The sequence below is a fragment of the Panthera pardus genome, unplaced genomic scaffold (genome assembly GCF_024362965.1).
Source record: "Panthera pardus isolate Hobbes unplaced genomic scaffold, ASM2436296v1 HiC_scaffold_2, whole genome shotgun sequence".
NCBI lineage: Eukaryota > Metazoa > Chordata > Mammalia > Carnivora > Felidae > Panthera > Panthera pardus.
Window position 1 is genome coordinate 26873734 of NW_026526765.1, and position 24444 is coordinate 26898177.

At 42.6% G+C, this 24444-nt stretch overlaps 1 protein-coding gene across 2 annotated transcripts in view; it reads right to left on the reverse strand.

Annotated features, from left to right (window-relative positions):
* The window catches only part of ADAMTS12 (ADAM metallopeptidase with thrombospondin type 1 motif 12), a 327563-nt gene that overhangs the window by 17944 nt on the left and 285175 nt on the right, over positions 1-24444 (reverse strand). Inside the window, exons 19-22 of one of the 2 annotated variants that reach the window (XM_019450691.2) lie at positions 21997-23121; positions 15787-15939; positions 4718-4894; positions 448-591 (exon numbers count right to left, since the gene is read on the reverse strand). In XM_019450691.2, coding sequence (XP_019306236.2) covers positions 448-591; positions 4718-4894; positions 15787-15939; positions 21997-23121 — 1599 coding nt within the window. The remainder of the gene's footprint in view (positions 1-447; positions 592-4717; positions 4895-15786; positions 15940-21996; positions 23122-24444) is intronic. The other variant, XM_019450692.2, reaches the window with a different exon arrangement.

The following is a 24444-nucleotide window of genomic DNA, read 5'->3' on the forward strand; positions in this document are numbered from 1 at the left end:
TTTGTCTCTCCATCAAACAGACTGGCCATCTGGCAAACTGATCTGTGAATTGACAAGATCTGAAACTCAGGAAATCACGCTAAGCCTCCAGCTTCAGGGCATTAACAACTCCTGTTTGCTTCAGGAAAAGCCACAGGATCCAAGGTATTGAGACCCAAAACTGCTTTTTCTTGGGCTTTGTGCCTCTGAGATCATGTTGGTATTTGATCTGCTTTCTATTGAATGTATTTGAAGTTTTCTCTTCAAGACAGTAAACATTGACCACATGTCAGCAAGGATCAACTTTCAGCAGATTTAGAGGAATTAATGGCAGAAGAGTACTGGAACTAAATCAATGGATTTGCTGAACATTTTCCATGAATATATATTACCTTGTAAATCAAAAGAAAATAAATACTATTTTTTAAAAGACTAAAATAAATTGAAGGGACTATAACCGGCTCTTACCAGGTCCCAGTTCCCAGTGGCCCAATGACAACAAGGATGGCTGTTGCAGGGTGCAGTGGATGTGGGCCTTTTCGTCCAGTCACAGAGACCTCCTAGACAAATCACTCCTCTCTCCTGAACTCCACCTCCACAGGACCTGGAACACTGATACATCACAGGGACGAGGTTAGGTAAAGATCTCATGGTGACATTTTCAGTGATAAGAGAAGACCTTTTTATTATCATTTGTGTTGCGTACAGGATTGTTAAGAATATTAGTATATATATTGGAATCTGCAACATATATGCCAGGTTCCTCACAGTGACCAAATGGCAGTGATGAAATAAAATTTAGAGAAAGGAGATTGATAAAGGACATTCTAAGGATATGAGGAAGAGAAAAAAAATCAGAAGATGCCAAATAGTTTGATGGAAAATAGTATGCCAAACAGAAGGGATATTGGTTAAAAACCTAAATGAGAGGTCATGCCAGAATGGACATAATGTTATTTGCATTTTGCCTTCTGGCACAAGTATCTATAAACCAAAATGCAAAATGTAGACGTTTTTCTTGTGACTAGTTCTGACAGTCCAAACAGGGACACATTTGCAATACGATTATGTTAATCTCCTCTTATGATGGGATTCAATCTTCCTTACCCAGTACATAGAACTTTAGAACTAAATATGTCCATATCCAGAATAGGGAAATTGATGGGTTTGCCCAGGGGTCTGATGCATTGGCTGTCATGCTCACAAGATAAATTTGAGACGACAGGCTGGATTCCTAAAGGGATACAACTCTAAAATGTGTCAGGTTTTTGCTCACTAGTATAATTTTATAAGATCTATTGTCTCATTTTCATAAGGTTTCTAGGAGGAAATTACATAATCCACCAAGAATCTTTGAAAAATACTTTGAGGGGCACCTGGATGGCTCAGTCAGTTAAGCGTCCAACTCTTGGTTTCTATTCAGGTCATGATCTTATGGTTCATGATTTCAAGCCCTGTGTCAGGCTCTGCACTGACAGTGCAAAGCCTGCTTGGGATTCTCTCTCTCCCTTTCTCTCTCTGCTCCTACCTCACTTCTGCATGAGCTCTCTCTCTCAAAATAAAGAAATAAACCTTTAAAAAAAGTACTTTGAGGGATGCCTGGATGGCTCGGTCAGTGAAACATCTGACTCTTGATTTCAGCTCAGGTCCTGATCTCATGGTTTGTTTGGTGAGATCGAGCCCCACGTCAGGCTCTTCACTGACAGCATGGACCTTGCTTGGGATTCTCTCTCTGCCCCTCCCCTGCTCTCTCGCTCTCCCTCTCTTTCTCTCAAAAATAAATAAACATGAAAAAAAAATTTTTTAAAGAACCTTGAAAAATCTTTATTGTGTGGTAACAACAACAAAATAATTATGGTTGCCAACATCTCCCCCATTATATCAGGCATGACATATGTAGTGGTACCATAGGAAACAGGGTAATTACATATAATTAACCCTTTCTGTTCAATAAAAGAACTAAGCTATTGATTTCACGGTATTCCAACTTTAAGGGTCAACATGGATTTTTCAAATTTATTCTATCTCTTTTTAATCCTATCTGAGGAGAGAAGGGAGGGATTCCCCCATTGGAGATCATTCTACCTATATGTGTACATATAGATTCAGGGTCATCTGGCCAAGTAATATCTAGGAAAGGAGGTGAAGAAAGTGTAAACCAGTGATTCTCCAAGTGTGGTCTCCAGACCAGCAACTTCAGCATCTTCTAGATACTTGTTAGAAATGAAGAATTCAGGCTCCACCCCAGACCTCCAAACTAGACACTCTGGGAATGGGGTACAGCCATCTGTGTATTAAGAAACCCCCAGGTAATTCTGAAGTGAGCTAAAGTTTGAGAACCTCTGGTGTAGGGACATTCCAACAGCTGAAATGCCTCTTCCATGCAGGCAGTATGGGCTGGCTGACATACCAAAGGGGCCCACAGTCTCATGATGGCAGTCTGCTAGAGAGTGTGTATAGACAAGGCAGCATCATGCATCAGGGAAAGCACCTAAGGGTGCTCAGACCCTCAAAAGCTCAAGAGAAATATTTTTGCATTTCCATGTCCTCTGCTTCCTCAGAGGGAAGTCTTCCAACTGTGTGGCTTACTCAGAACAGAATACTACTTTAGAAAGGAGGGTTTGGGGAGACCTTCAGGGAACAGTGCCTGATTAGGGCTCCCAGAAGCTACTGAGGAAGCATAAAGAATACATCTTTTTCATAACCAGAAAGCAGATCTGATTGCTCATCTTTAAAAACCTGCCGATGCCGTTTCTCTGACAAGGCGATCTGGGCTCCTCTGCAAATTCCTGGATTCTGAAAGCTGTATAATGATTCTGAAGGCTCATTATACGTGGAAGTCTTAGAGGCCTCAGTCCAGAGCATGGGAGTAGCAGGCACTTTATATGCCCCAGAGCTGAGCAGGTAAGGAGGAGAAAGAGGGGACAGTAGTGGCTGCTGCCCACCCCCCCAAAACACCAGGTATTGGCCCAGAGCCTCAGGAATAAGTATGGCTGCTTGACATTGTAGGCAGTAAGTAGCTGTAGGGGGCTCAGTCTTCTGTAAGCTTTGACTCTAACTCTGTGTTCTACAGTTGTAATTCACTACCTTCCTTTCCAGGGCACGTGGAAGGTTTGGTTTCCTCCAAAATAGTTATTGATTCACTCTTCCTCCTTAGTTTACTCTTTGTTCAGTGCTTATTGAATTAATGTCTATGGTAGAAAGCACACTGGCACTGGAGTCTACCTTATGCTTAAACAAATACTCCCCCATTTATTTTCTAGTTGTGTGACCTCATGTAAGTTTCTTAACCTCCAAGTCTCAATTTCTTCATCTATAAAATGGAATTAATAAAGCCTACCATTCAGATTGTTGTGAAAATTAAACCAAGTATTGGGAATGCAAACTGGTGCAGCCACTCTGGAAAACAGTGTGGAGGTTCCTCAAAAAATTAAAAATAGATCTACCCTATGACCCAACAATAGCACTGCTAGGAATTTACCCAAGGGATACAGGAGTGCTGATGCATAGGGGCAGTTGTACCCCAATGTTTATAGCAGCACTTTCAACAATAGCCAAATTATGGAAAGAGCCAAAATGTCCATCAACTGATGAATGGATAAAGAAATTGTGGTTTATTTACACAATGGAATACTACGTGGCAATGAGAAAGAATGAAATATGGCCTTTTGTAGCAACGTGGATGGAACTGGAGAGTGTTATGCTACGTGAAATAAGTCATACAGAGAAAGACAGATATCATATGTTTTCACTTTTATGTGGATCCTGAGAAACTTAACAGAAGACCATGAGGGAGGGGAAGGAAAAAAAAAAAGTTAGAGAGGGAGGGAGCAAACCATAAGAGACTCTTAAAAAGTGAGAACAAACTGAGGGTTGATGGGAGTGGGAGGGAGGGGAGGGTGGGTGATGGGCATTGAGGAGGGCACCTTTTGGGATGAGCACTGGGTGTTGTATAGAAAACAATTTGACAATAAATTTCATATTAAAAAAAAAAAGAAAATTAAACGAAGTATGGTAGGTAAAATGCTTAGCCCATAGACACACTCAAAATATGCTGGGTTCCTTTTTTTCTCTTCTTTCTACCATGCATGGGTATGGTTGGGAGTTTTTTGTTTGTTTGTTTTGTTTTGTTTTGTTAGCTGTTGAGGTATTTGCATATTGGCGAATAAGATTATTATACTTCACCAAAGAACAGTCACTTTGTTTTCATGTGCTGAAGTAGGACAAAGACCCAGTAGAGCCTGGACCCTCACAAAACAGAGGACATACAGACAGGCACAAGCACACTTCCTTTTATTTGTGTAAACAATGATCTGGGCATTCAACTGAGAAGTGGAACTCTAAAATAAACTGTGTGTGGGAAGGACCTGACCAATACCCCCAATTCAATTGCAGAGGCCTAGGAGAGAGGCATGTGAGGCTCTGCCCTAAATGACTTTCATCAGAGTGGTCCATGTACATTTCCCCAACATGAATCTCAACTCCCCAGTATGTCCACTGGGAGACTGGGTTGTAATAAAACACTGAATTATCACGTTTGAAACCACCAATTGTTGTGGCCTGTTGACCTGTTGTTGTTGTTGACCTGTTCAGCCTTCTCCACACAGCATTAGGCCACTGAACGGAGGCCAGTCATTGCCACGACGCACGCGTGGTCTTCCCTGACTTCTGGTCTCACATGGTAGCACAGGGATTCACATTTTCCTGGTTGTGTGGATGATGTGTCTGGAGGCCATACCTGGCTCCAGGGCTCCACCTGCCACTCCTCACAGGGCTCCATGTTACAGCTCATGCTCAGCGGGGGAGGAATGCCGGCCAGGAACTGGCAGTGAAACGGCCTCAGGCTCCGGTGGTCCCGGCTGTCCACACATTGAATCTCCCGGATCTGGAAGCCCCCGCTGCAGTTTCTGGAGCACTGCATGGAGAGGGAGAGAAAAGGGGATACTTGAGTCCCTGGTGTCGGGCTTTGGATCCTCCATATCCCAGGGAGTTTCTCAGAGAGCCGTGAAGTTCCAGGGTTCCAGCCATGAAGAAGGATTAAGTCTAGCTCAAGTGTACTGTTTCCCTCACAGGCCCTCTAGAAGGAATCACTTAAACAGCTCCCAAAGATGGGGCTCCCCATGTCCGAAAACACAGGCATGGCAATGTGAGAACCAGGTGGTAAGTCCAGTTCTGTCACTCACTTATTGTGAGATGTTGGGCAAGTCACAGAAAAATTCCAAGCCTCAGGTGTCATATCGATAAACTGGGACAATAACTGTTATCTCACAGCACTGTCGTGAAGGTCACAGACACTGGGGTTAGGTGCCTGCTGGTGCAGTGTGTGCCCCAGTAGGCGGCCATTCCCTCCGGTGTGTATTCATCCGGGGTGAAGGGGAACTCTCGGCCAACCCACACCCATCCACCCTCAGAATCCTGCTAAAAACCTGTTTTCTCCACAACTCTGAAGGCAAGATGGGTTATGCTTTGTCAGATGAAGGGCCGACATGAGGGAAGTAACTGGAATAACTACTCAGTGGTTTGACTCCCAGAAGTGAGCAAACCCTGGGTTTGTCCCTACCACCCTCCTTCCTCCTGTAGCTAACATCACCTGCCTTCGTCACTGAGAGTTTGCTCAGCACAGGCCCCCTGAAAGCCATTACAAGGCTCTCCTCACTGCCCCCCTCCCCCATGCCCACACCTTGTGTAGCAGCCCTGGCATCCTGCTCAGTCTCAGGTCACTGTGGGCTGCTGACTCCTTAAAATCATGATCAACACTGATGCGCCAGCATCCCCCAAACCAGGGTTTGCACAGCGGATTCTGAAGTAGACCTACTCTCTGACCTCTCGGATTTGGGGAGCTATTCCATCCTCCACCTAGATTTTACTTGATCATAACTTGAGCTTCCAAGACTTGGTCTCCAATCTCTTTAGAATGCTAGTGCCAGCCAAATCCCTTCCGTTCATCTTGCCCCCATCTCCTAGTCTCTCCTGATCCTGTCCTTGCCTGGCCTGTCTTGTCACCCTCCACTGTCAGGTAGGGACTGGAGGTAGGAAGGAGGGGAACAGACCCCTGTGCTCCTCAGCCTTTTGCCTCCAGCCTCTCTGTGGGTTAACAGTACATCCCCATGGTCTTTATGTCCTGAATGTTCCTCCCTCTACTCTTTACATTACGCGCTACTGCTCTTCTTTTAGCCCTCAGCTTAGATGTCATCTCCTCAGAGAGGCCCTCCTGGAATGCCTTTATCTGAAGGAGGCTCTCTTTCTTGTAATTTCTCTCAGCTCCTTGTCCATTTCTATCACAAGAACTTGAAATGTGGAACAATTTTTATTCATTCTGTGTGTCCTTTCTCTTACACTCTCACTGCCATGAAATCAGACCCCTATCTGCCCTGGTTCCCACTGTGTCCCAAGCATCTAGCATGGTGCCAGGCACAGAGGGTCCGTACAGATTTGTTGAGTGCATATATGAATTCCGAGGGGGTTTCCAAGTGGGCTAAGGAGACCCTGGTCACTGCAGCGAAGAAGAGCACCTTTAATCTCCCCATCCTCCCATCTAGTATCTCATTAGCTTGGCTAAACTTGGCTGAGAAAATGCACCAGCAAGAAAGTGTGTGCATTGCTGTAAGGTACCTGGCCCCTCTCTACACAGTGAAAAATGGTGCTCTTTCTGACCATGGTGGAATAGTCATAACTACAGGGTTTGGGATTGTGAAAGAAAATCCCTCAAACTTTCAGTAGAGGTACACCCCAAAGACAGTTCCCCCTTCTTCCGCCACCTGCAGATTGTGCTAAGTCACCTGACTTCAAACCTTGGGCTGTAACATAGAAAGATGCTGGCCCATGCGACAAGGGACAGACTGAGGCTCTAATGCAACCATAAATTGAGTGTCCAACTTCTTAGAGATAAACAATGCTTGCCAGACAGCACCCCTCCCCAAAGAAAAACAAGCCAATAACCTCACTTTCCTGCCATGTAGTGAGTACACAAAGGAAAAAATAACTGTCAATTTGAAATCAGCCACAGAGCAAATGAGGGAGCCTGCTAATAATTTCCACACAAAGAGGTCATTTGTCTGACAAAACAGATTTCTGGGAAATAGCACATGGTGAAGTAACAGGATTCTTTATTAGGACAAGGGAGTTTTATAAGACATTAATTATAAAATTGGATTTTATTTTCCTATTTTTCATTCGTTGCTGCAATCTATTATTCCTAATTTAATTTTCAAGCTAGCATTACCCCTTTTGTTAGAGTATTCACATTCAATGGGAAATAAACTTTATTAATATGCTGAAGTAAATAATAAGGGAAGACACTCACTAAATCTCTGACTTTTCGGTTCCATTTTCAAAACAGCCTCTGATTCAGTTAGCAAGAGATAAGTGGCAGGATATTAAATCACTCCACTTCTAATGCTGTTTTGCCTTATATGCTGATTGCCAATTATTATATTAATTTTTTTACAGCCTTAGAGGAGGGTAATTTGTATTAATGTTTCCTCACCTGGAACCTGTGGCCTAGACTGAGGACCCGAGTCAGACTAATGAGAACAGAAAGCCTGGCCAACACCTTATTGTGACCAAACAGGCCTGACTGTTTTCTAGTTATGGCATCAATTTAACTAGTGTGATCTACAGACCAGATAGAATGAAAAATACCCTCAGCTTATAGGAGCCATTGGCAGAGATATGAAATGAAAGCACAATTCTGTGATTCTCCCTTGTGGTGTTTTTGATTTGTGGAGTCATCCTGATACCCTTTCCATGTTGGACTCATACAGAGTGCTCAGTCGAGTATAGAGGAATTAGTGAGCATAGCATTGGGAGGGCAGTAGGTTGCACTCAGGTGTGACCCCGAGAGCAAATTGCCACCTGAGTTCACATGGATTAATCACTTCTCTTCTCTCAGCCTCTGTTTCTCCATCAGTATGGAAAGGAAAATAAACTAGATGATTAAACTATCCCAACATTCTAGAGGGGTATACGTGTACGGGATCGCTGCATTTGTATTCTGTTTTGATTTCAGAACACTTTCTTGCTTTCCAAGTTGAACCAAATACTAAATTTGGATACAACTTTTTTCTTCTGTTCCTTTACTTATGCTGAACAGATTCACAAGACCCTTAAGATTAAATAATTCATTCCAAAAATTCTAAGTTGAACAGCATGAAAATTCATCCTTCTATCTCTTTCCCCCCTCTCACCCCAACTTTTCTTCCTCCCAGTTATTGGGCACATCTATGTTTCAGGCTCTTTATTTCTAGCAGGTGGGAAGAATTACATAAATGAGTAGAAGGAATAATGATTATATTTATATATAAAGATTACCTCATAAGTTGTTCATGATCTAGTGAGGGCACAATGGAGGATATGGTCAGTTTCACCTAAAGAGGTCAGGAAAGGACTAAATAAAGGAGCCAAGTTTTGAGCTGAAGCATATAGGATATGTAGATGCTTGCTCAGCCAGCAAAATAGGGTGGGGGGCATTCAAGGTGGAAAGAATGGCATGTATGGAGGCACAGTGCTATGAAACAACGAAGCTTGTTTGGGAAAGGTGCATTAATCAGAATGCTAGGGTAAAGAGTGGGATTGGACAGAGAGATGGGCAGGGGCCATCATGGAGAGCCTTGTGGTCTGGACATCAATCCTCAACTAGAGTGGTCTTGGGTTCATGTTTCCTGTGGTCCTAAATGCTTCTATTTCTTTGCCATTCCTTTACTTTCTTTTTAGGGGACCCTTAATCTAAAATATTCCGGGATGTCAAGAGAAGGTGACAGTTCAGACATATAACATATTATACCAAGAATAAAATAAATGCAGTGATTTTCAGTATATGATGACCTTCCTGCTACTCAACTTTTGCTTTCTGGGGACAAAAAATCCCTTAAAACATGTAATTCCATGTTTTCACGTTTGCATATCGGAGTTTAATATATGTTACTGGAAATATTTTATATATCAAAGTTGGGGATGGTCTGTATTTAGCAAAAAAAGGAGCTCTTCCCCTATTAAATTCATTTCTAAAAATTCAGATGTAAAAAAAAATGTAGAACCGTCATTGACAATCTATAAAATCTAATAAACACAAAGGCAAGAAGTAGAATAAGACAAAAAGACTAGCAATATACATGAAACACAAGACCATAAAGAAAGGCTGACACTTTCTCTTATTTTTCAGCAAGTCAACTACCGCTAAAATAAAATTCCAATGCTCCCTAGGTGGGAAGACAGAACATTCCAAGAAAAAATGTAAAACTGTTTCTGATTCATTTCAGAAATAATATCTGTTAGACTTAGCCATGAAAAGGGAAGTGCTTGTTCTCAGAAAACAAATAAAAGGGATGTCAAATCACCAGTTTACAAAACTTCAGAAGGTGCAACCATCAAGATGTTCCATCAGGCGGTGAATGGAGCTGTGGATGATGCATTGTTCTAGGTGTCAAATGCACCTGAAGGTTTTTCAAGCCCCTTTTGTCACTTCTGCATTTCTTGCATCGCACACTTTTTTTCCTCATACAAATTTTAATGCTCTGAAATTGGCATGTTTCTTACAACTGACGTACATATTTATTGTGTAGTGTTCTCTTTCTTTATGAAAAGCTGTCATAAAATTGATGCATCCCCCAGTGGATGTTTCTTAAAACTGGGAGCATTTGGTAACAGCTGTGTGATCAAACGTTAGTGATTTAAGCACTCTGAGCTTTTGTTGCCTCAGTGGGAATTATAAAGAAGGTCCTGTGCTGGATGAAAATGGAACTGATTATCTAATGCTTTTGTGTAATGTCAGGCACATAGTAGTATTTGGCGAGTGTTAGTGCCCAAGGTAGGTCAAGTTCTTCAAAGTTCATGGACACCAAGCACCTTGTCTGCTTAGTACTAAGGAGTGGACACCTGCTCGAGCCAGTCATTCTGTTGACAGAACTTTCTCCACTGTCACCTGTCCACAGGCCTTGCACCCCAAGTCCAGAAAGCCAGAGGTTAGTAAGCATCTAAGAACCAGTCCTAACTTTTATCTTGAGCTCAGAGTCTGCCCAGGGTTTCATCTAAACAGTCTTTTAAGGGGGCACCTGGGTGGCTCAGTTGGTTGAGGGTCCGACTTTGGCTCAGGTCATGATCTTGCAGTTCATGGCTTCGAGGCCCACGTCAGGCTCTGTGCTGACAGCTCAGAGCCTGGAGCCTGCTTCAGATTCTGTGTCTCCCTCTCTCTCTGCCCCTCCCCCAGCTCACACTCTGTCCCTCTCTCTCTCTCAACAATAAAAATAAACATTAAAAAGAATAAAAAAATAAAATAAACCAGTCTTTTACCATTTACAAAGCTGTTTCACTCACATTCTCTTTTTTTTATCCTTCCAACAACTCTATGAGGTAAGTAGAGGCAATATCATCCATGTTATTTCTCAGAGGTGAGAGAAAGAACATTCCGAGGGTGAATGGCCAGTGTCATCAGTGTCATATGCTCGTCACGCCAGAGCAGGGTTGCCAATCCAGATGTGTCTGATCCACTGGCCAGCCCTGCTTCTAGGATTCAGTTCTACAGAACTGTCTTCCCAAGGATGCCTCTGGGACAGACCTGAGGACCACAAGCTTGAATTTGCTTCAGGCAGATCACTACATGAAGCGGAAGCACACCATTCTGAAAGGCTACTTCTAGACGTGGTAGAGGGAGAGTCTGAACGTATAGTCTTATTCTACTGTCACACACATGGGGACATGTCCACAGCAGTGGTTTCAGGCTGCTTCAAGGAGCCACATGGTGCAGTAAAACAACCACAAGTCAGATAGCCATCACAAAGGTAGGGGACTGTTGGTGAGTAACCCCAAGGCATCAGGTGTGATACTTGTAGGCTCAGAGCAGGCTGCAGCAGACCTGAAGCCCTTTGAGATTTGAAATGTCTCTGGATTGGAGGTGGGGATTGGGGGGATAATGCAGAATTTCAAGATAAAATTAGAATTCTTTCCTCTGAGAAAGGATCTGTGAAAAGGCAAACCATCAATATAGCAGAATCTAAACGCTCTGGATATTTAAAGGCAAAACAAAGGGCCTACTTTCCTACTCCAGGTTTTATTTATTTTTTTATTATTAATCTAGTTATTTAAATTCAAGTTAGTTAATATACAGTGTAGTACTGGTTTCAGGAGTAGAACCCAGTGATTTATCACTTCCATAGAACACCCAGTGCTCATCCCAAGTGCCCTCCTTAATGCCCATCACCCATTTAGCCCATCCCCCCACCTACTTCCCCTCCAGCAACCCTCAGTTTGTTCTCTGTATTTAAGAGTCTCTTATGGTTTGCCTCACCCTGTTTTTCTTATTTTTCCTTCCCTTCCCCTATGTTCATCGGTTGTGTTTCTTAAATTCCACACGAGTGAAATGTATGATATTTGTCTTTCTCTGCCTGACTTATTTCACTTAGCATAATACACTCTAGGTCCATCTACACTGTTACAAATGGCAGATTTTATTCTTTTTGATGGACGAATAGTATTCCAGTGTGTGTGTGTGTGTGTGTGTGTGTGTGTGTGTGTGCGTGCGCGCGCGCCACATCTTCTTTATCCATTCATCAGTTGATGAACATTTGGGCTTATTCCATAATTTGGCTATTGTTGATAGTGCTGCTGTAAACATTGGGGTGCATGTACCACTTAGAACAAGGCTTTTTATATCCTTTGGATAAATACCTAACAGTGCAATTGCTGGGTTGTAGGGTAGTTCTATTTTTAATTTTTTGAGGAACCTTTATACTGTTTTCCAGAGTGGCTACATCAGTTTGCATTCCCACCAGCAGTTGTAAGAGGTTCCTCTTTCTCTGCATCCTTGCCAACATCTGTTTTTGCCTGAGTTGTTAATGTTAGCCATTCTGACAGGTGTGAGGTGGTATCTCATTGTGGTTTTTGATTTGTATTTCCCTGATGATGAGTGATGTTGAGCATCTTTTCATGTGTCTGTTAGCCACCTGGATGTCTTCTTTGGAGAAGTGTCTATTCATGTCCTCTGTCATATTTCTTTACTTGATTGTTTGGTTTTTGGGTGTTGAATTTGATAAGTTCTTTAAAGATTTTAGATACTAAGCCTTTATCAGATATGTCATTTGCAAATATCTTCTCCCATCCCATCTGTTGCCTGTTAGTTTTGCTGATTGTTTCCTTTGCTGTGCAGGAGATTTTTCTCTTGATGAAGTCCCACTAGTTCATTTTTGTTTTATTTTCCTTGCCTCTGGAGACATGTCTAGTAAGAAGTTGCTGCAGCCAAGGTCTAAGAAGTTGTTGCCTGTTTTCTCTTGTAGGATTTTGATGGTTTCCTGTCTCACATTTAGGTCTTTCATCCATTTTGAATTTATTTTTGTGTATGGTGTAAGAAAGTGGTCCAGTTTCATTCTTCTGCATGTCGCTGTCCAGTTTTCTGAGCACCATTTGCTAGAGAGACTGTCTTTCTTCCATTGGATAGTCTTTCTTGTTTTGTTGAAAATTGGTAGGCCATACATTGGTGGGTCCATCTCTGGATTCTCTTTTCTGCTCCTTTGATCTATGTGTCTGTTTTTGTGCCAGTACCATATTGTCTTGATGATTACAGCTTTGTAATACAGATTAAAGTCTGGATTTGTGATGCCTCCAGATCTGTTTCTCTTTTTCAACATTGCTTTGGCTATTCGGGGTCTTTACTGGTTCCATGCAAATTTTAGGATTGTTTGTTCTAGCTCTGTGAAGAATGTGGTGTTATTTTGATAAGGATTGCATTGAATGTGTAGATTGCTTTGGGTAGTATTGACATTTTAACAGTATTTGTTCTTCCAATTCATAAGCATGGAATGTTTTTCCATTTCTTTGTGTCTTCTTCAAATTCTTTCATAAGCTTTCTATAGTTTTCAGCATACAGATCTTTTACCTCTTTGGTTAGTTTTATTCCTAGGTATCTTATGGTTCTGGTGCAATTGTAAATGGGATAGATTCCTGGATTTCTCTTTCTGTTGCTTCATTACTGGTGTATAGAAATGCAACCAATTTATGTACATTGATTTTATATCCTATGACTTTGCTGAATTCATGTATCAGTTCTAGCAGTTTTTTGGTCGAGTCTTTTGGGTTTTCCATGTAAAGTATCATGTCACCTGTGAAGAGTGAAAGTTTGACTTTTTTGTCAATTTGGATGTTTTTTATTTCTTTTTGTTGTCTAAATGCTGAGGCTAGGACTCCCAATACTATGTTGGACAACAGTGGTGAGAGTGGACATCCACGTTGTGTTCCTGACCTTGGGGGGAAAGCTCTCAGTTTTTCCTTACTGAGGATGATATTAGCTGTGGGCCTTTCCTATATGGCTTTTATGATGTTGAGGTATGTTCTGTGTATCCCTACTATTTTCTTGAGGGTTTTTATCAAGAAAGCACACTGTATTTTTGTCAAATGCTTTTTCTGCATCTACTGAAAGGATCATATGATTCTTATCTTTTCTTTTTTTAATGTGGTGTATCACATTGATTGATTTGTGAATATTGAACAAGACCTGAAGCCCAGGAATAAATTCCACTTGATTATGGCGAACAATTCTTTTAATGCACTGTTGAATTTGATTTGCTAGCATCTTGATGAGAATTTTTGCATCCAGTTTCATCAGGGATGTTGGCCTGTGATTCTCCTTTTTAGTGGGGTCTTTGTCTGGTTTTAGACTGCTGACTCCATAGAATGAGATTGGGAGCTTTCCTATCATTTCAATTTTTTTTGGAACAGTTTTAGAAGAATAGGTATTAACTCTTCTTTAAATGTCTAGGGGCACCTGGGTGGCTCAGTCGGTTGGGCGTCCGACTTCGGCTCAGGTCATGATCTCGCGGTCCGTGAGTTAGAGCCCCGCGTCGGGCTCTGTGCTGACAGCTCAGAGCCTGGAGCCTGTCTCAGATTCTGTGTCTCCCTCTCTCTCTGACCTTCCCCCATTCATGCTCTGTCTCTCTCTGTCTCAAAAATTAATAAATGTTAAAAAAAATTTTTTTTAAAAATAAATGTCTGGTAGAATTCCCATGGGAAGCCATCTGGCCCAGGACTTTTATTTGCTGGGAGATTTTTGATAACTGACTCAATATCTTTGCTGTTTATGGGTCTGCTCAAAATTTCTATTTCTTTCTGTTTGAGTTTTGGTAGTGTGTGAGTGTCTAGGAATTTGTCCATTTCTTCCAGGTTGTCCAGTTTGTTGGCATATAATTTTTCATAGTATTCTCTAATAATTGTTTGTATTTCTGTGGTGTTGGTTGTGATCTTTCCTCTTTCATTTGTGATTTTATCTGTTTGGGTCCTCTCTCTTTTCTTTTTGTTAAGTCTAGCTAGGGGTTTATCAATTTTGTTTATTCTTTCAAAAAGCAGCTTTTAATTTCATTGATTTCTTCTGCTGTTTTTGTGTGTTTGTTTGTTTCCATATTCTTTTTTTCTGCTCTACTCTTTATTATTTCTCTTCTTCTGCTGGCTTTGGGCTTTATTTGCTTCTCCTTATATCACTACTTTAGGTGTAAGATTAGGTTGTGTATTTGGGACCTTTCTTACCTCTTGAGATGGACCTGCATTGCAATGCATTTTCCTCTTAGGACTGCTTTTGCTGAATCCCAGAGGGATACTGTCATGTTTTCATTTTCATTTTCTTTCATGTATTTTTCAATTTCTTCTTTAATTTCCTGGTTAATCCATTCATTCTTTTTTTTTTTTTTTAAGTTTACTTATTTTGAGAGAGTTGGCATGAGCAGGGGAGTGGCAGACAGAGAGAATCCCAAGCAAGCTCTGTGCTGACAGTGGGTCTCAAACTCATGAAATTGCGAGATCATGACCTGAGCTGAAACCAAGAGTTGGGTGCTTAACTGACTGAGCCACCCAGGTACCCTAATCCATTCATTCTTTAGTAGGGTGTTCTTTAACCTCCATGTATTTTAGGACTTTCCAAATTTTTTCTTGTGATTGATTTCAAGTTACACAGTGAAACTCATACCCAAACTTCTGGGTAGTTTTTCTTTTCCCTTCTGTGTCTCAGCTGTCAAGGGAAACTGGCTCCCCAGAGTGAAGATGGGGCCTAAAGAGCATCATAGTGGGGTGGTGTGCTTGGCAAACAGAAGGTACACACACGGCTTACACCTCTGCACCTCCTCCTGCCAATCAGCTATCAACCCCACAACTGTGCAGTGTCATATAGCCTGGGTCTATCCCCCAGGGGCTGGCTCAGCCCCAGGCTAGGTTAGGCCTGGTTAGTGCCCAAAAGCACCAAGGCTAACAAATCCAAAAACCTGATACAGTGTCTCACAAGGGACCATGCAGACAACACAGCAAAATGAGTAACCATAGCCAGATTAGCAGAGGACAGCAAAACCACCTTGCAAAAAGATAGTACGGGAAGTACACTTTGAGAGACCAATGTTTTCCTTGTGTCCAGCCTTCTTGTCATTTGGGTCTGGAAGATTGAAAAGCACATTTGCTTTGTGAGCAGCTGCTGCGTCATGACTTAATTATACATGTGATGATGTATCATTGTAATTACAATGGTAAATTTAACTAACTCAGAAATAATGTTGCATGCTGGACAAGCAATTAATTACACAAATTTAACTTTTTATGCCAGTTTATCTGGGGAGAGCAAAGACAGGCAGCTAATAACATGTGGTTTAATAAAAACTCTGTACTGGTTCTAAGACTATTGTGTAACTTCGAGTAGGCCTATGGGGATGTCTTTGATTACTCATCCATTTTAGCAAAGAGGGCAGAGGGAGGTAGCAAGAGAGGAAGGGAGGAGAGACACTTACTTCAGCAAATGCTTAGATAAGGCTGTCCCCCTCCGGAACACCGCAGAGCCAGATCAATTACCTTGCTCCAGTTCCCCACTTTCCAGCTGGCGCAGGGACGAAGGTGGCATCTCTTGGCAGGGTCAGGCCTCTGAAGGGCAGCACAGTCGGAATCCCTCTGGGTGCTGCATTCCACGCTTCTCCAGTAGGCCCCCAGCCCACAGGTGGTGGAGCACTGTGTGGCGAGGGGGACAGAGAAGACAGAGGCTGAGGGCCACTTTCTCAGGTGTATCTCACAACACTCTGAAGTCCAGTTCTCCACCTTGGATGCTCACCTAAATTCACAGAGCTTTTTAAAAAATATCATCGCTGGGGTCCCGCCCTAGACAAATTAATCTGAATTTCCCTGGGTAAGGTCTAGGCACTGGAGTAAAAAGAAATGTCCCAGGTGATTCTAATAAATAGCCAGTGATGAGAATCCCGGATTAGCAGGTGGATTAGCAAGTGGATTAGCAAACCAATGCAAGTGGAAATTTGCTTCTCTTTAAAAATTATCCTGGCATGAATGTCTGGGGGCTGTAGGCAAACTGCCCACCACATTTCATACCAATGCTGCCGTTCATAGGGGATGTCAGATCCATACATCTGCCTGTTATAACACCGCAATGACATTATCTCACTTCCTCTCCCAGACAAACCTGTGGTTACACTGGTATTGTGACAGTGTAGAAAAAAAACCCATGAGGCTTGGAGAGCTGGCTTGACAAAGAAGTAAAGCCTGGGGCTTTCTGCCATACACTGTCTGCTAGAGCAGTTCCTCTCAAACTTTAGTGTCCACAGGCATCACCTGGGACCTTGCTAAATGCAGATTCTGAGTCACTAGGTCTGGGGTGGAGCCGGAGGATGAGAGATCATGTGAAATAGAACGGGGTCACCAGCTGAGGCCACCTCAGATTCTGCATATCTGCCCAGCTCCCAGGTGATGCCAATGCTGTGAGTCCTCAGACCATGCTTGGGGGTTAGAAAGATGTTACAACTTAGTGCTTTTCACCACTTGCCCTATACGGGTACATACAGCCCATTCCTCATGTGATGTTTTAATTTATTCGTAATTCTTAAATACTTCAGGTATAGCAAGGGATCGCCTTGAAAACTACAGAAGCTTTCTTCTCCATAAGTTCTTTTATTCCATGTGCTTATTAATTCTTTCATACAGTTGGTTTTTCTTGCATCCCTTCTCCCCTACCCACCTTCAGAAGGAAGAGCTCTCCAGACACACGTAAAACACAGCTCTGGGCTAATTAAAAAAAAAAAAAAAAACCACAAAGGATGGAGGTTCCATCTGTGACATTTTTGAAGGCTTCTTTTGATGAGTTACAAATAAAAACCAGCCTTACATTTTTCTCTCGCTGCAATTTCATCTTCCACATAATTTTGTGTGTCACTTTTTGCAAGTTCTTGTGTTATACACATATATAACAACAGAGATTCTAGATGGATAACTTTACTATAGCATCATAGAAAGGAAGAGTAGAAATTAGCCTAGGTCATCATTTTTCCAGCTGGCCCATTTATGGAGGTAATCTCTCCTCCTGCTTAAAGTTCTTTAGGATGTGGTTCGTACCTAAGTTCCTAGCCCTTTCTCCTCTGTACTACATTATGTATATGTGTAATAGAGGTAATAACAGCCAAAGTACACTGACCACTGTCATAGGCTGATTGCACTAGTGGCCCACATTGGACACACCATGCTGTCTGCAATGGGAATTTGCAGATCTTTTGTCAAGCGGTGGGATATACTTGCCCAGCTCTTGAATCAAGACTGTTCTTGTGAGTTTCTTTGGCCAATAAAATGCAGTGGATGATGTGCCACTTCTCAAGAGGACTCGCTAGTTTCAATTCTCTTTCTTGACCCCCTCTCTCTGCCATGAGAATAAAACAGGGCCAGATGCCGGAGGATGAGAGATCATGTGAAATAGAATGGGGTCACCCAGCTGAGGCCACCCCCGACCAGCCGGCCTGTAGCTGCCTCCACAGCCGATGCACGGCAAGACAAGCTGAGGTCAGCTAAGCTCAGCCCCAATCAACAGAATCTCTCAGCTGACCCACAGACTCGACGAAACCCTGAGGTTTTGTGGTGGTTTGTCATATAGCATTATTATAGCAATAGGCAATTGCTACAACTACATAACAGGTATCTTTCCTACATTTTCTTTAACCTTCTGAGATTCAGGGTACAATTACAGTTCTGCAACTGGCTAATTGTGTGGTCTTTTGCAACTTCCTAACTCCCTAGACTGTAAAACTGGTGATAACATTAGGACCACAGAAATTTGTGCACATGGTCAGGACTCTACAAATGTTACCTATTGAATACAACACAGCTGCAAGGTCAGCATATGAGTCTCACTTTCCAGATATCTGGGGCCCAGAGATAGAAGCAACATTCAAGGCCACATAGTGTGTTGTTAATTTTATATTATGACATAGAGAAAATATATTCGCCCCAATCCAGGAAAGGACCTAGTCAACTAAACTCCCAGGATAATGATAACCCGGTAAATCTCAAATGATGTCTATGATTCTTTGTACTGTATTTATGTGGCAACTAAATTCATGTTGTCTCTGGGGCTCTGAATTTAGTCCTAATAGATTCAGATCCCATGAGCAGACATTTAATTCTTTTTGAACACTTTTTTTCTTTTTATTCTTTTTAAAAAAAGTTTATTTATTTTGAGAGAGAGACAGAGACAGAGACAGAGAATGCATAGAAGGGGCAGAGGGAGAGGGAAGAGAGGGAGAGAGAAAGAGAGAGAATCCCAAGCAGGATCCGCACTATCTGTGCAGAACCCCATGTGGGGTTCGATCTCATAAACTGTGAGATCATGACCTGAGTCAAAATCAAGAGTTAAATGCTTAACTGACTGAGCCACCCAGGTATCCCAATTTTTTTTCTTGTTTTGACAGTTTCTATTGAGGCAGCAGACAACAGTGCAAAGGTAGTGCTGACAGGGGCAAATGCATGGGACACAGTACAAGAGACATGGAATGCCACCAGTTGTCATTAGTACGAGTTCCAAACTTGGAGTGGGCGATGAGACAAGAAAAAACCCTGGGGAGGTTGAAGGACAACTTCACTTTGTCCTGGAAACCTTCATCCTCATTACAGTTAGTGACCCTGTGGCAACCGAGGTACCAGGTCAGGGAGGAGGTTTCCGGATGCTCAGAACTGGAACTAACCAGGAGAGCTGGATCAGCATCACGTGACAACTGCTGTGAATGGCTGTGGAAAATCAGACTGTCGCTTCCATTTACACAACTGCACAGCTTACACTTAGCTGAGTGACCCAGGGGATCTGACTGGATGATGGAGCAATTCAATGAGAGGTGATTTTCTGACGAAATAGGAGCCATACCCTCGTACGCTGCATAGCACCTAGGTTTTCTGTTTTGCAAACAGATATCAGAGCAAACACTTACTGGGTGCTTCCTATGTGCCCCATACTCTTCTGAGTACCTTACACATTGTTAGTCCTTTCATCCCCTCACAATCTCTGATTCAGGCATTGACACTGTCCTCATCATACATGAAAAAACTGATGCAGGGTGAGGACATATATAGTTAGCGGGTGAGCCAAGATTCCAACCCAGAAAGTCTGGTTTCAAGTTTTATGTGCATTTATAGTGTTAACCCCATTTTTATATCAATTCCTTAATTTTTGAAATCACAATTAGAGGAACAGGTTGTATACAATGGGAAGTGTGAAGAGCCCTTCCACACAGGACAGAAAAGCGGGAGGAAACGGTGAGAACAATTTTCAGTCAAACAATAAGGAACTTTAGAAATTACTTCCAATCTTAATGATCAGGAAAGACTTTATGGCAGCTCATAGCTTGGTCCTGAAGAACAGGGGAGATTCTAAAAGGCAAAGGAGGAGGGGAAGGAAATTCCAGGCAGAGGGAACAGTGTAAAAAAAGGCATTAGACTGAGAGGAGCAGGAGGCTTAGGGAAAACTGAGCAGTTTAGATCTGCTGAAGCTTAAGATGATGAAACAGAGTGAAGCCAGTGTGGTTTGAAAGCTTGGTTATGTAATGTTGTAAAGGCTGTTGGAAGTCAGAGTGGATTTATCTGATCTGATATGTAATGAAGAGACATTAAAGATTTGTGAGCGGGAGTTTGGAATGATTAGTAAATTCCTTCAGAAGACTAAGTTGGCAGTCTTAACGTCTCTTGTGATTCGTGGAATGCGTTGGGGGGGGGGGGGGGCGGTGGTTGCTGGAGGCACACACACCAGATAGGAGGCAAGAACAGTAACTGAGGGTCCTCCTTTTTTCACTGTTGGGGCACTAACTGGCATTTTGCAGTGGACATTTCTTCTTTATAAGAGACTTCCCTGAATGTCGCAGGGCTTTTATCATCTTTGGCTCTCAATGTTGAATGCTGGTAGTAGCCCCTCCACCATCACTGTAGCAAACACAAGCATCCCCATCTTTTCCCAGTGCTTCCCACCATTAGATTGGAAACCACTGGCTCTAAACTAACAGGAAATAAACAGGAGATGATAGAAATGATAAGGTGACACTGACTTGTAAAACCGTTAAGGTTTTTATAGGGGGCTTGGGGAAGATTGGTATCAATGGGGTTTCTAAGCTGCAGTCATTGAGAGGCCGTCCTAAAGAAGCTTCAGAAATGGACAGAATAAAAAAAGTCAGAGGATAGTGGGAAAACCAAAGTTTTCATTGTGAGTCCTGATCCTCTCTGACAATTCTCTGTATTAAACATTTTGTCTCAAAAGATGTGTAAAGAGAGCAGGCGCCAAACCCTATCACAAAGGGAATTTCTGCCAAATGTTGAACTCTGTTCTCCTAATATCCTTTGCAGCCCTGACAAACTGCCATCTGGACCAATTCCTTTTCTCCAGTCAAACCGCCTAGAATTAATAGCTCTCAATAGCTTCACCATGGTTGCCAATTCTTGGCAATCTATGATGTATTCAATAAGGCAGTTTATTTCTGTCAAAGTCAACTGATGACATTTGAGATAAATCAAGTGTGTCTTGATTTACTATAATCAAAATGTACCAATTGACTTCTGGCCTCCACAGTCACCAGAGCCAGTATGTACTTTTATGTTGATTTAGTTTATTTAGGTAATTCACAGTTAATGCCCATTTTACAAACTGGATAGAGTGGAGTTAGAAGGTGCATCATCCAGCTGACAGTTGTGTCCCTCGACAAGTCACATGACTGCTACAAATTTTATTTCTCTATTTGCAAATTGGCATAATGAGACCTCACCTACTCCTCGGGACTGTCAAAAGGAGAAAATAAGAGGCTACATGTGAAAGTGGTTTGGAAACCAACATGCTTTATAAATTATATGCACTGTTGTTATATTAGCTACAAATACTTCATTTCTCTTTAGCTAGGAGAGGAGTCATGAATTGTCATAAAAATGCTGACTGATGTAAGCATGTGACCATTTTGCCACAAAGTTCTCTTTTGAGTTGTCAAATTATTTTAACAAGTTCATATACTGTGCATTCAAAATTCAAATGGGTGAAAACGATTTTGATGCTTCAAAGGATATTAATTAGTTCTAGAAATGGAAAAACAAATATCTAGCCAAATTTCTGAAGCTTGAAAACAGAGGCCAACATTCTGTCGTCGTGTTTATTTTCTTCTTCCTCCACTTTCTAATTCTTTTAATGAGTCAAAACGATTTTTTCATGCAAGCATGCAAACAGAACAAGAAGAAAAGAAAATCATCGATAACACTGAACTAGAGAATGCTTTTAAGGAATTTTATCTTCAATTTCCACTCCAATTAGGATTACCTGACAGATTTTAACTAGAATCCCAAGATCAGCTGTCTCTAACGAAATGCAAACTCTGGCCTCTTCAGCCGCCCCTCCGCACCAGCTGCTGAGGTTTGTAGCTAGAGGGCGTGTTACAGGTGATCTACACCTGTAGACAAAGGTGTCTACTGTTTGTAGACAAAGAGCGGAGTCCAAAACATGGACTGAGTTCTCCGCCATCACACAGCTGAATCGCCCAGCCCTCCTGACTATACGCTTTATCTCACTACATTTGTCCTCCCTCCCTGGAGATTTTCTTCCCCTCAATTTAGGAGGTAGGGAGGACAGGAGGGAGGTGAGCACCTGGACCTGTTTCACGTTTCCTCCACATCGGGCTACATTTTACTCAAGTCCATTTGAAATCTACACAAGAATGCAACACCCCTACTACTTCCATGGAGACACAGGCATGGGGTAAGAAATGGAACTCCTACCTTACTCCAGTTTCCAACAACCCAGTATGCGGGGCTGCCGCTCGTGGACACCTGCTTGTAATTGGAAGCATTTAGCAAAAACCCCTCAGCTATCAGACTTTTTGCATCTTCCTCAGTCAGGACTGGTCCGGAACTCTGCGTCAGATTCATGTTGCTTGGGAGTTCTGGGGGGTCATGGTTTATGGAACGTTCTGAGGGTCCTGGCTGGTGGTCTCCTCCCAGAGGGAATGGAGTGTTTGCTGGCTTTTCAGTGAACATCCCCTCAGCTCCAGGTGCACCATTTTTGAGAGTAGCAGGCCTTTGGCTGGGTAGCAGTCCTTCCATCACCGTGCTGAAGGGTGGCCACATGGACGGCCCCCTGAAATAAGGTGTTGGTGGGGGTCCAAGGGGCATTTCTGTGCTTTGCACCACTGAAGCATCATTTCCAGGTACTCTGATTTTGGTCCACGTTATGGAGTTGTTTTCATTTTTGTCCTTAGCTTGTTCACTGTCTTCTCCTGAGCCACTGTGAATCTCCATTTCTGGCTCTTTGGTCAAGGTATCATAAAATGGAGTCACCTGCCAAGTCACAGGGCTGCTGGAAGATGGCAAATCAGAACCACTCATTGTCGTGGTTAAAAAGTCTCCCTCTGAGGTAGGACCAGTGTCTGAATTGGGAACATTCTCTTCATTTGGCTGGACACTCAAAGGCCAGGAAGTGATGATGGGCTGGGAAGTACTTCCAGTGGAAATGACATAATTGGAGCCCAGTTCAGTTTGGTTTGAACTGTTTTGCCACCATTTCCCATCCAGGTCTCCTTCTTTGGGATCTGGGGTAGGACCGGGGCTGCTGATGGCCAGGGCACTTGTACTCACAGACTGGGGCACTGTGGGTGTGCTCAGTGTTCTGGGACTGGACGTGGTTGGAGGGATGGGCTTTAAGGGGTCCTGCCCAGATGTTGGTGGCTTTCTCCCACTGGAAATTGTGCCTTTGTTGGGCTTCAGAACTCTTCGGCTAGATGGACATTGCTGGAGGCCACAAAGAGCCCGGCTATTGGGTTTCCTTGTTGCGTCACAAGGTTCATCATGGTTCTTGGCGCACGTGACACTGCGAATCCGCACTCCACCACCACAGGAAACAGAACACTGGAGAGAGAGACAGCTGTTACTTTAGTGGGATAGACACACTGGTTCTCATACTCAGGTCTGCAACAAGTGAGAATGGGCCCAATGGAAACTGCACTGTGCAGCTGAAACTTGTTTTCTTCTATCTTTACATTTGATTTCTGTGCTCCTCTAGTTTTCCATGGAAATATGTATCTCCTGGAGACCAGATGGGGCTCAGGACCAATCATTACCTTCGCAAACTGAAAATACAAACCATGACCTAGTAAAATGGAAGTCTCCCTGGGCTTTGAACATGGGGCACTGAATTCACAAACAGTGCAATGATTTATACAAGTCACCTATTCTTTTTAAGAGATACTAATATAATCTTTCCTAGGGTTGCAGTGCTGTTTAATGTAAAATGTTTACATATTTTCTGGAATCTATTAAGTTACTTATAATGAACCTTCCCCTTAATGTTTAGAAAATGCCAGGTATAACTAACATTACCTCACCCGGGCACCACAGGCTCCATTTCCACTTGCCTATGCCAGGTAGAATCAGATTAAAAGCTAGACAACTATCATACTCACACATGTACACAGATCCAGGACGTATTCTGAAATTTAAAGGTGGGTAGTTAATCAAAGGTAGAGAGAGATACCCTTTCCAAAGAGTGAGTCCTGTAGCATGGTGTTGGTGTGAGGGACCATGGCAAGTGCCCTTCTCTGATGTTCCCCCCACATTCTGTAGCTCATGCCAAAGCACAGGCAGAGTGCCTTTGGGAGATTCCTAACAGGGTTGTCTTTCCTCAGGATTCATGGTAAAGAATATTTATTTCCTCAGTCCCAACAGCTGCAAACCACATGTAGTTGCTACATAACACTAAATTTCTAGATGTTTTGAAAAATCTATACTTTTACCAGACAGCTCCATTTTTAGCCTTTTCTTTCTAATTTCAAGTCAGCTACCAAATATATGGCCCCTGAATGTGAACCATCCAGGGGTATTCACTGGCTGTTTCACATCTGTCTGTCTTATATTCCCAACCTCAAAGCAGATTTTTTTGAGGATGGGGTTCACATAATGACTGGCAGATTTCCAAATGTTCACAGCCATTGTTTTGTGCGATACTCGTGATAGCACTGTGAGATTTACAAGGCAGGAGTTATGATTCCACCTTCCACAAGAGAGGAACCTGAGACTCAGCGACCTGCTCGAAAGGCTGCAAGTCAGTGGCAGAGTAAGAATCAGATTTATTTCGCATCCTCCAAGAAATCTAGTGCAACACACTGGACAGTAGCCACCAACTGATTTCACTTCTTGACCTGACTACAGATGCTTGATTTCTGAAAAGTTACC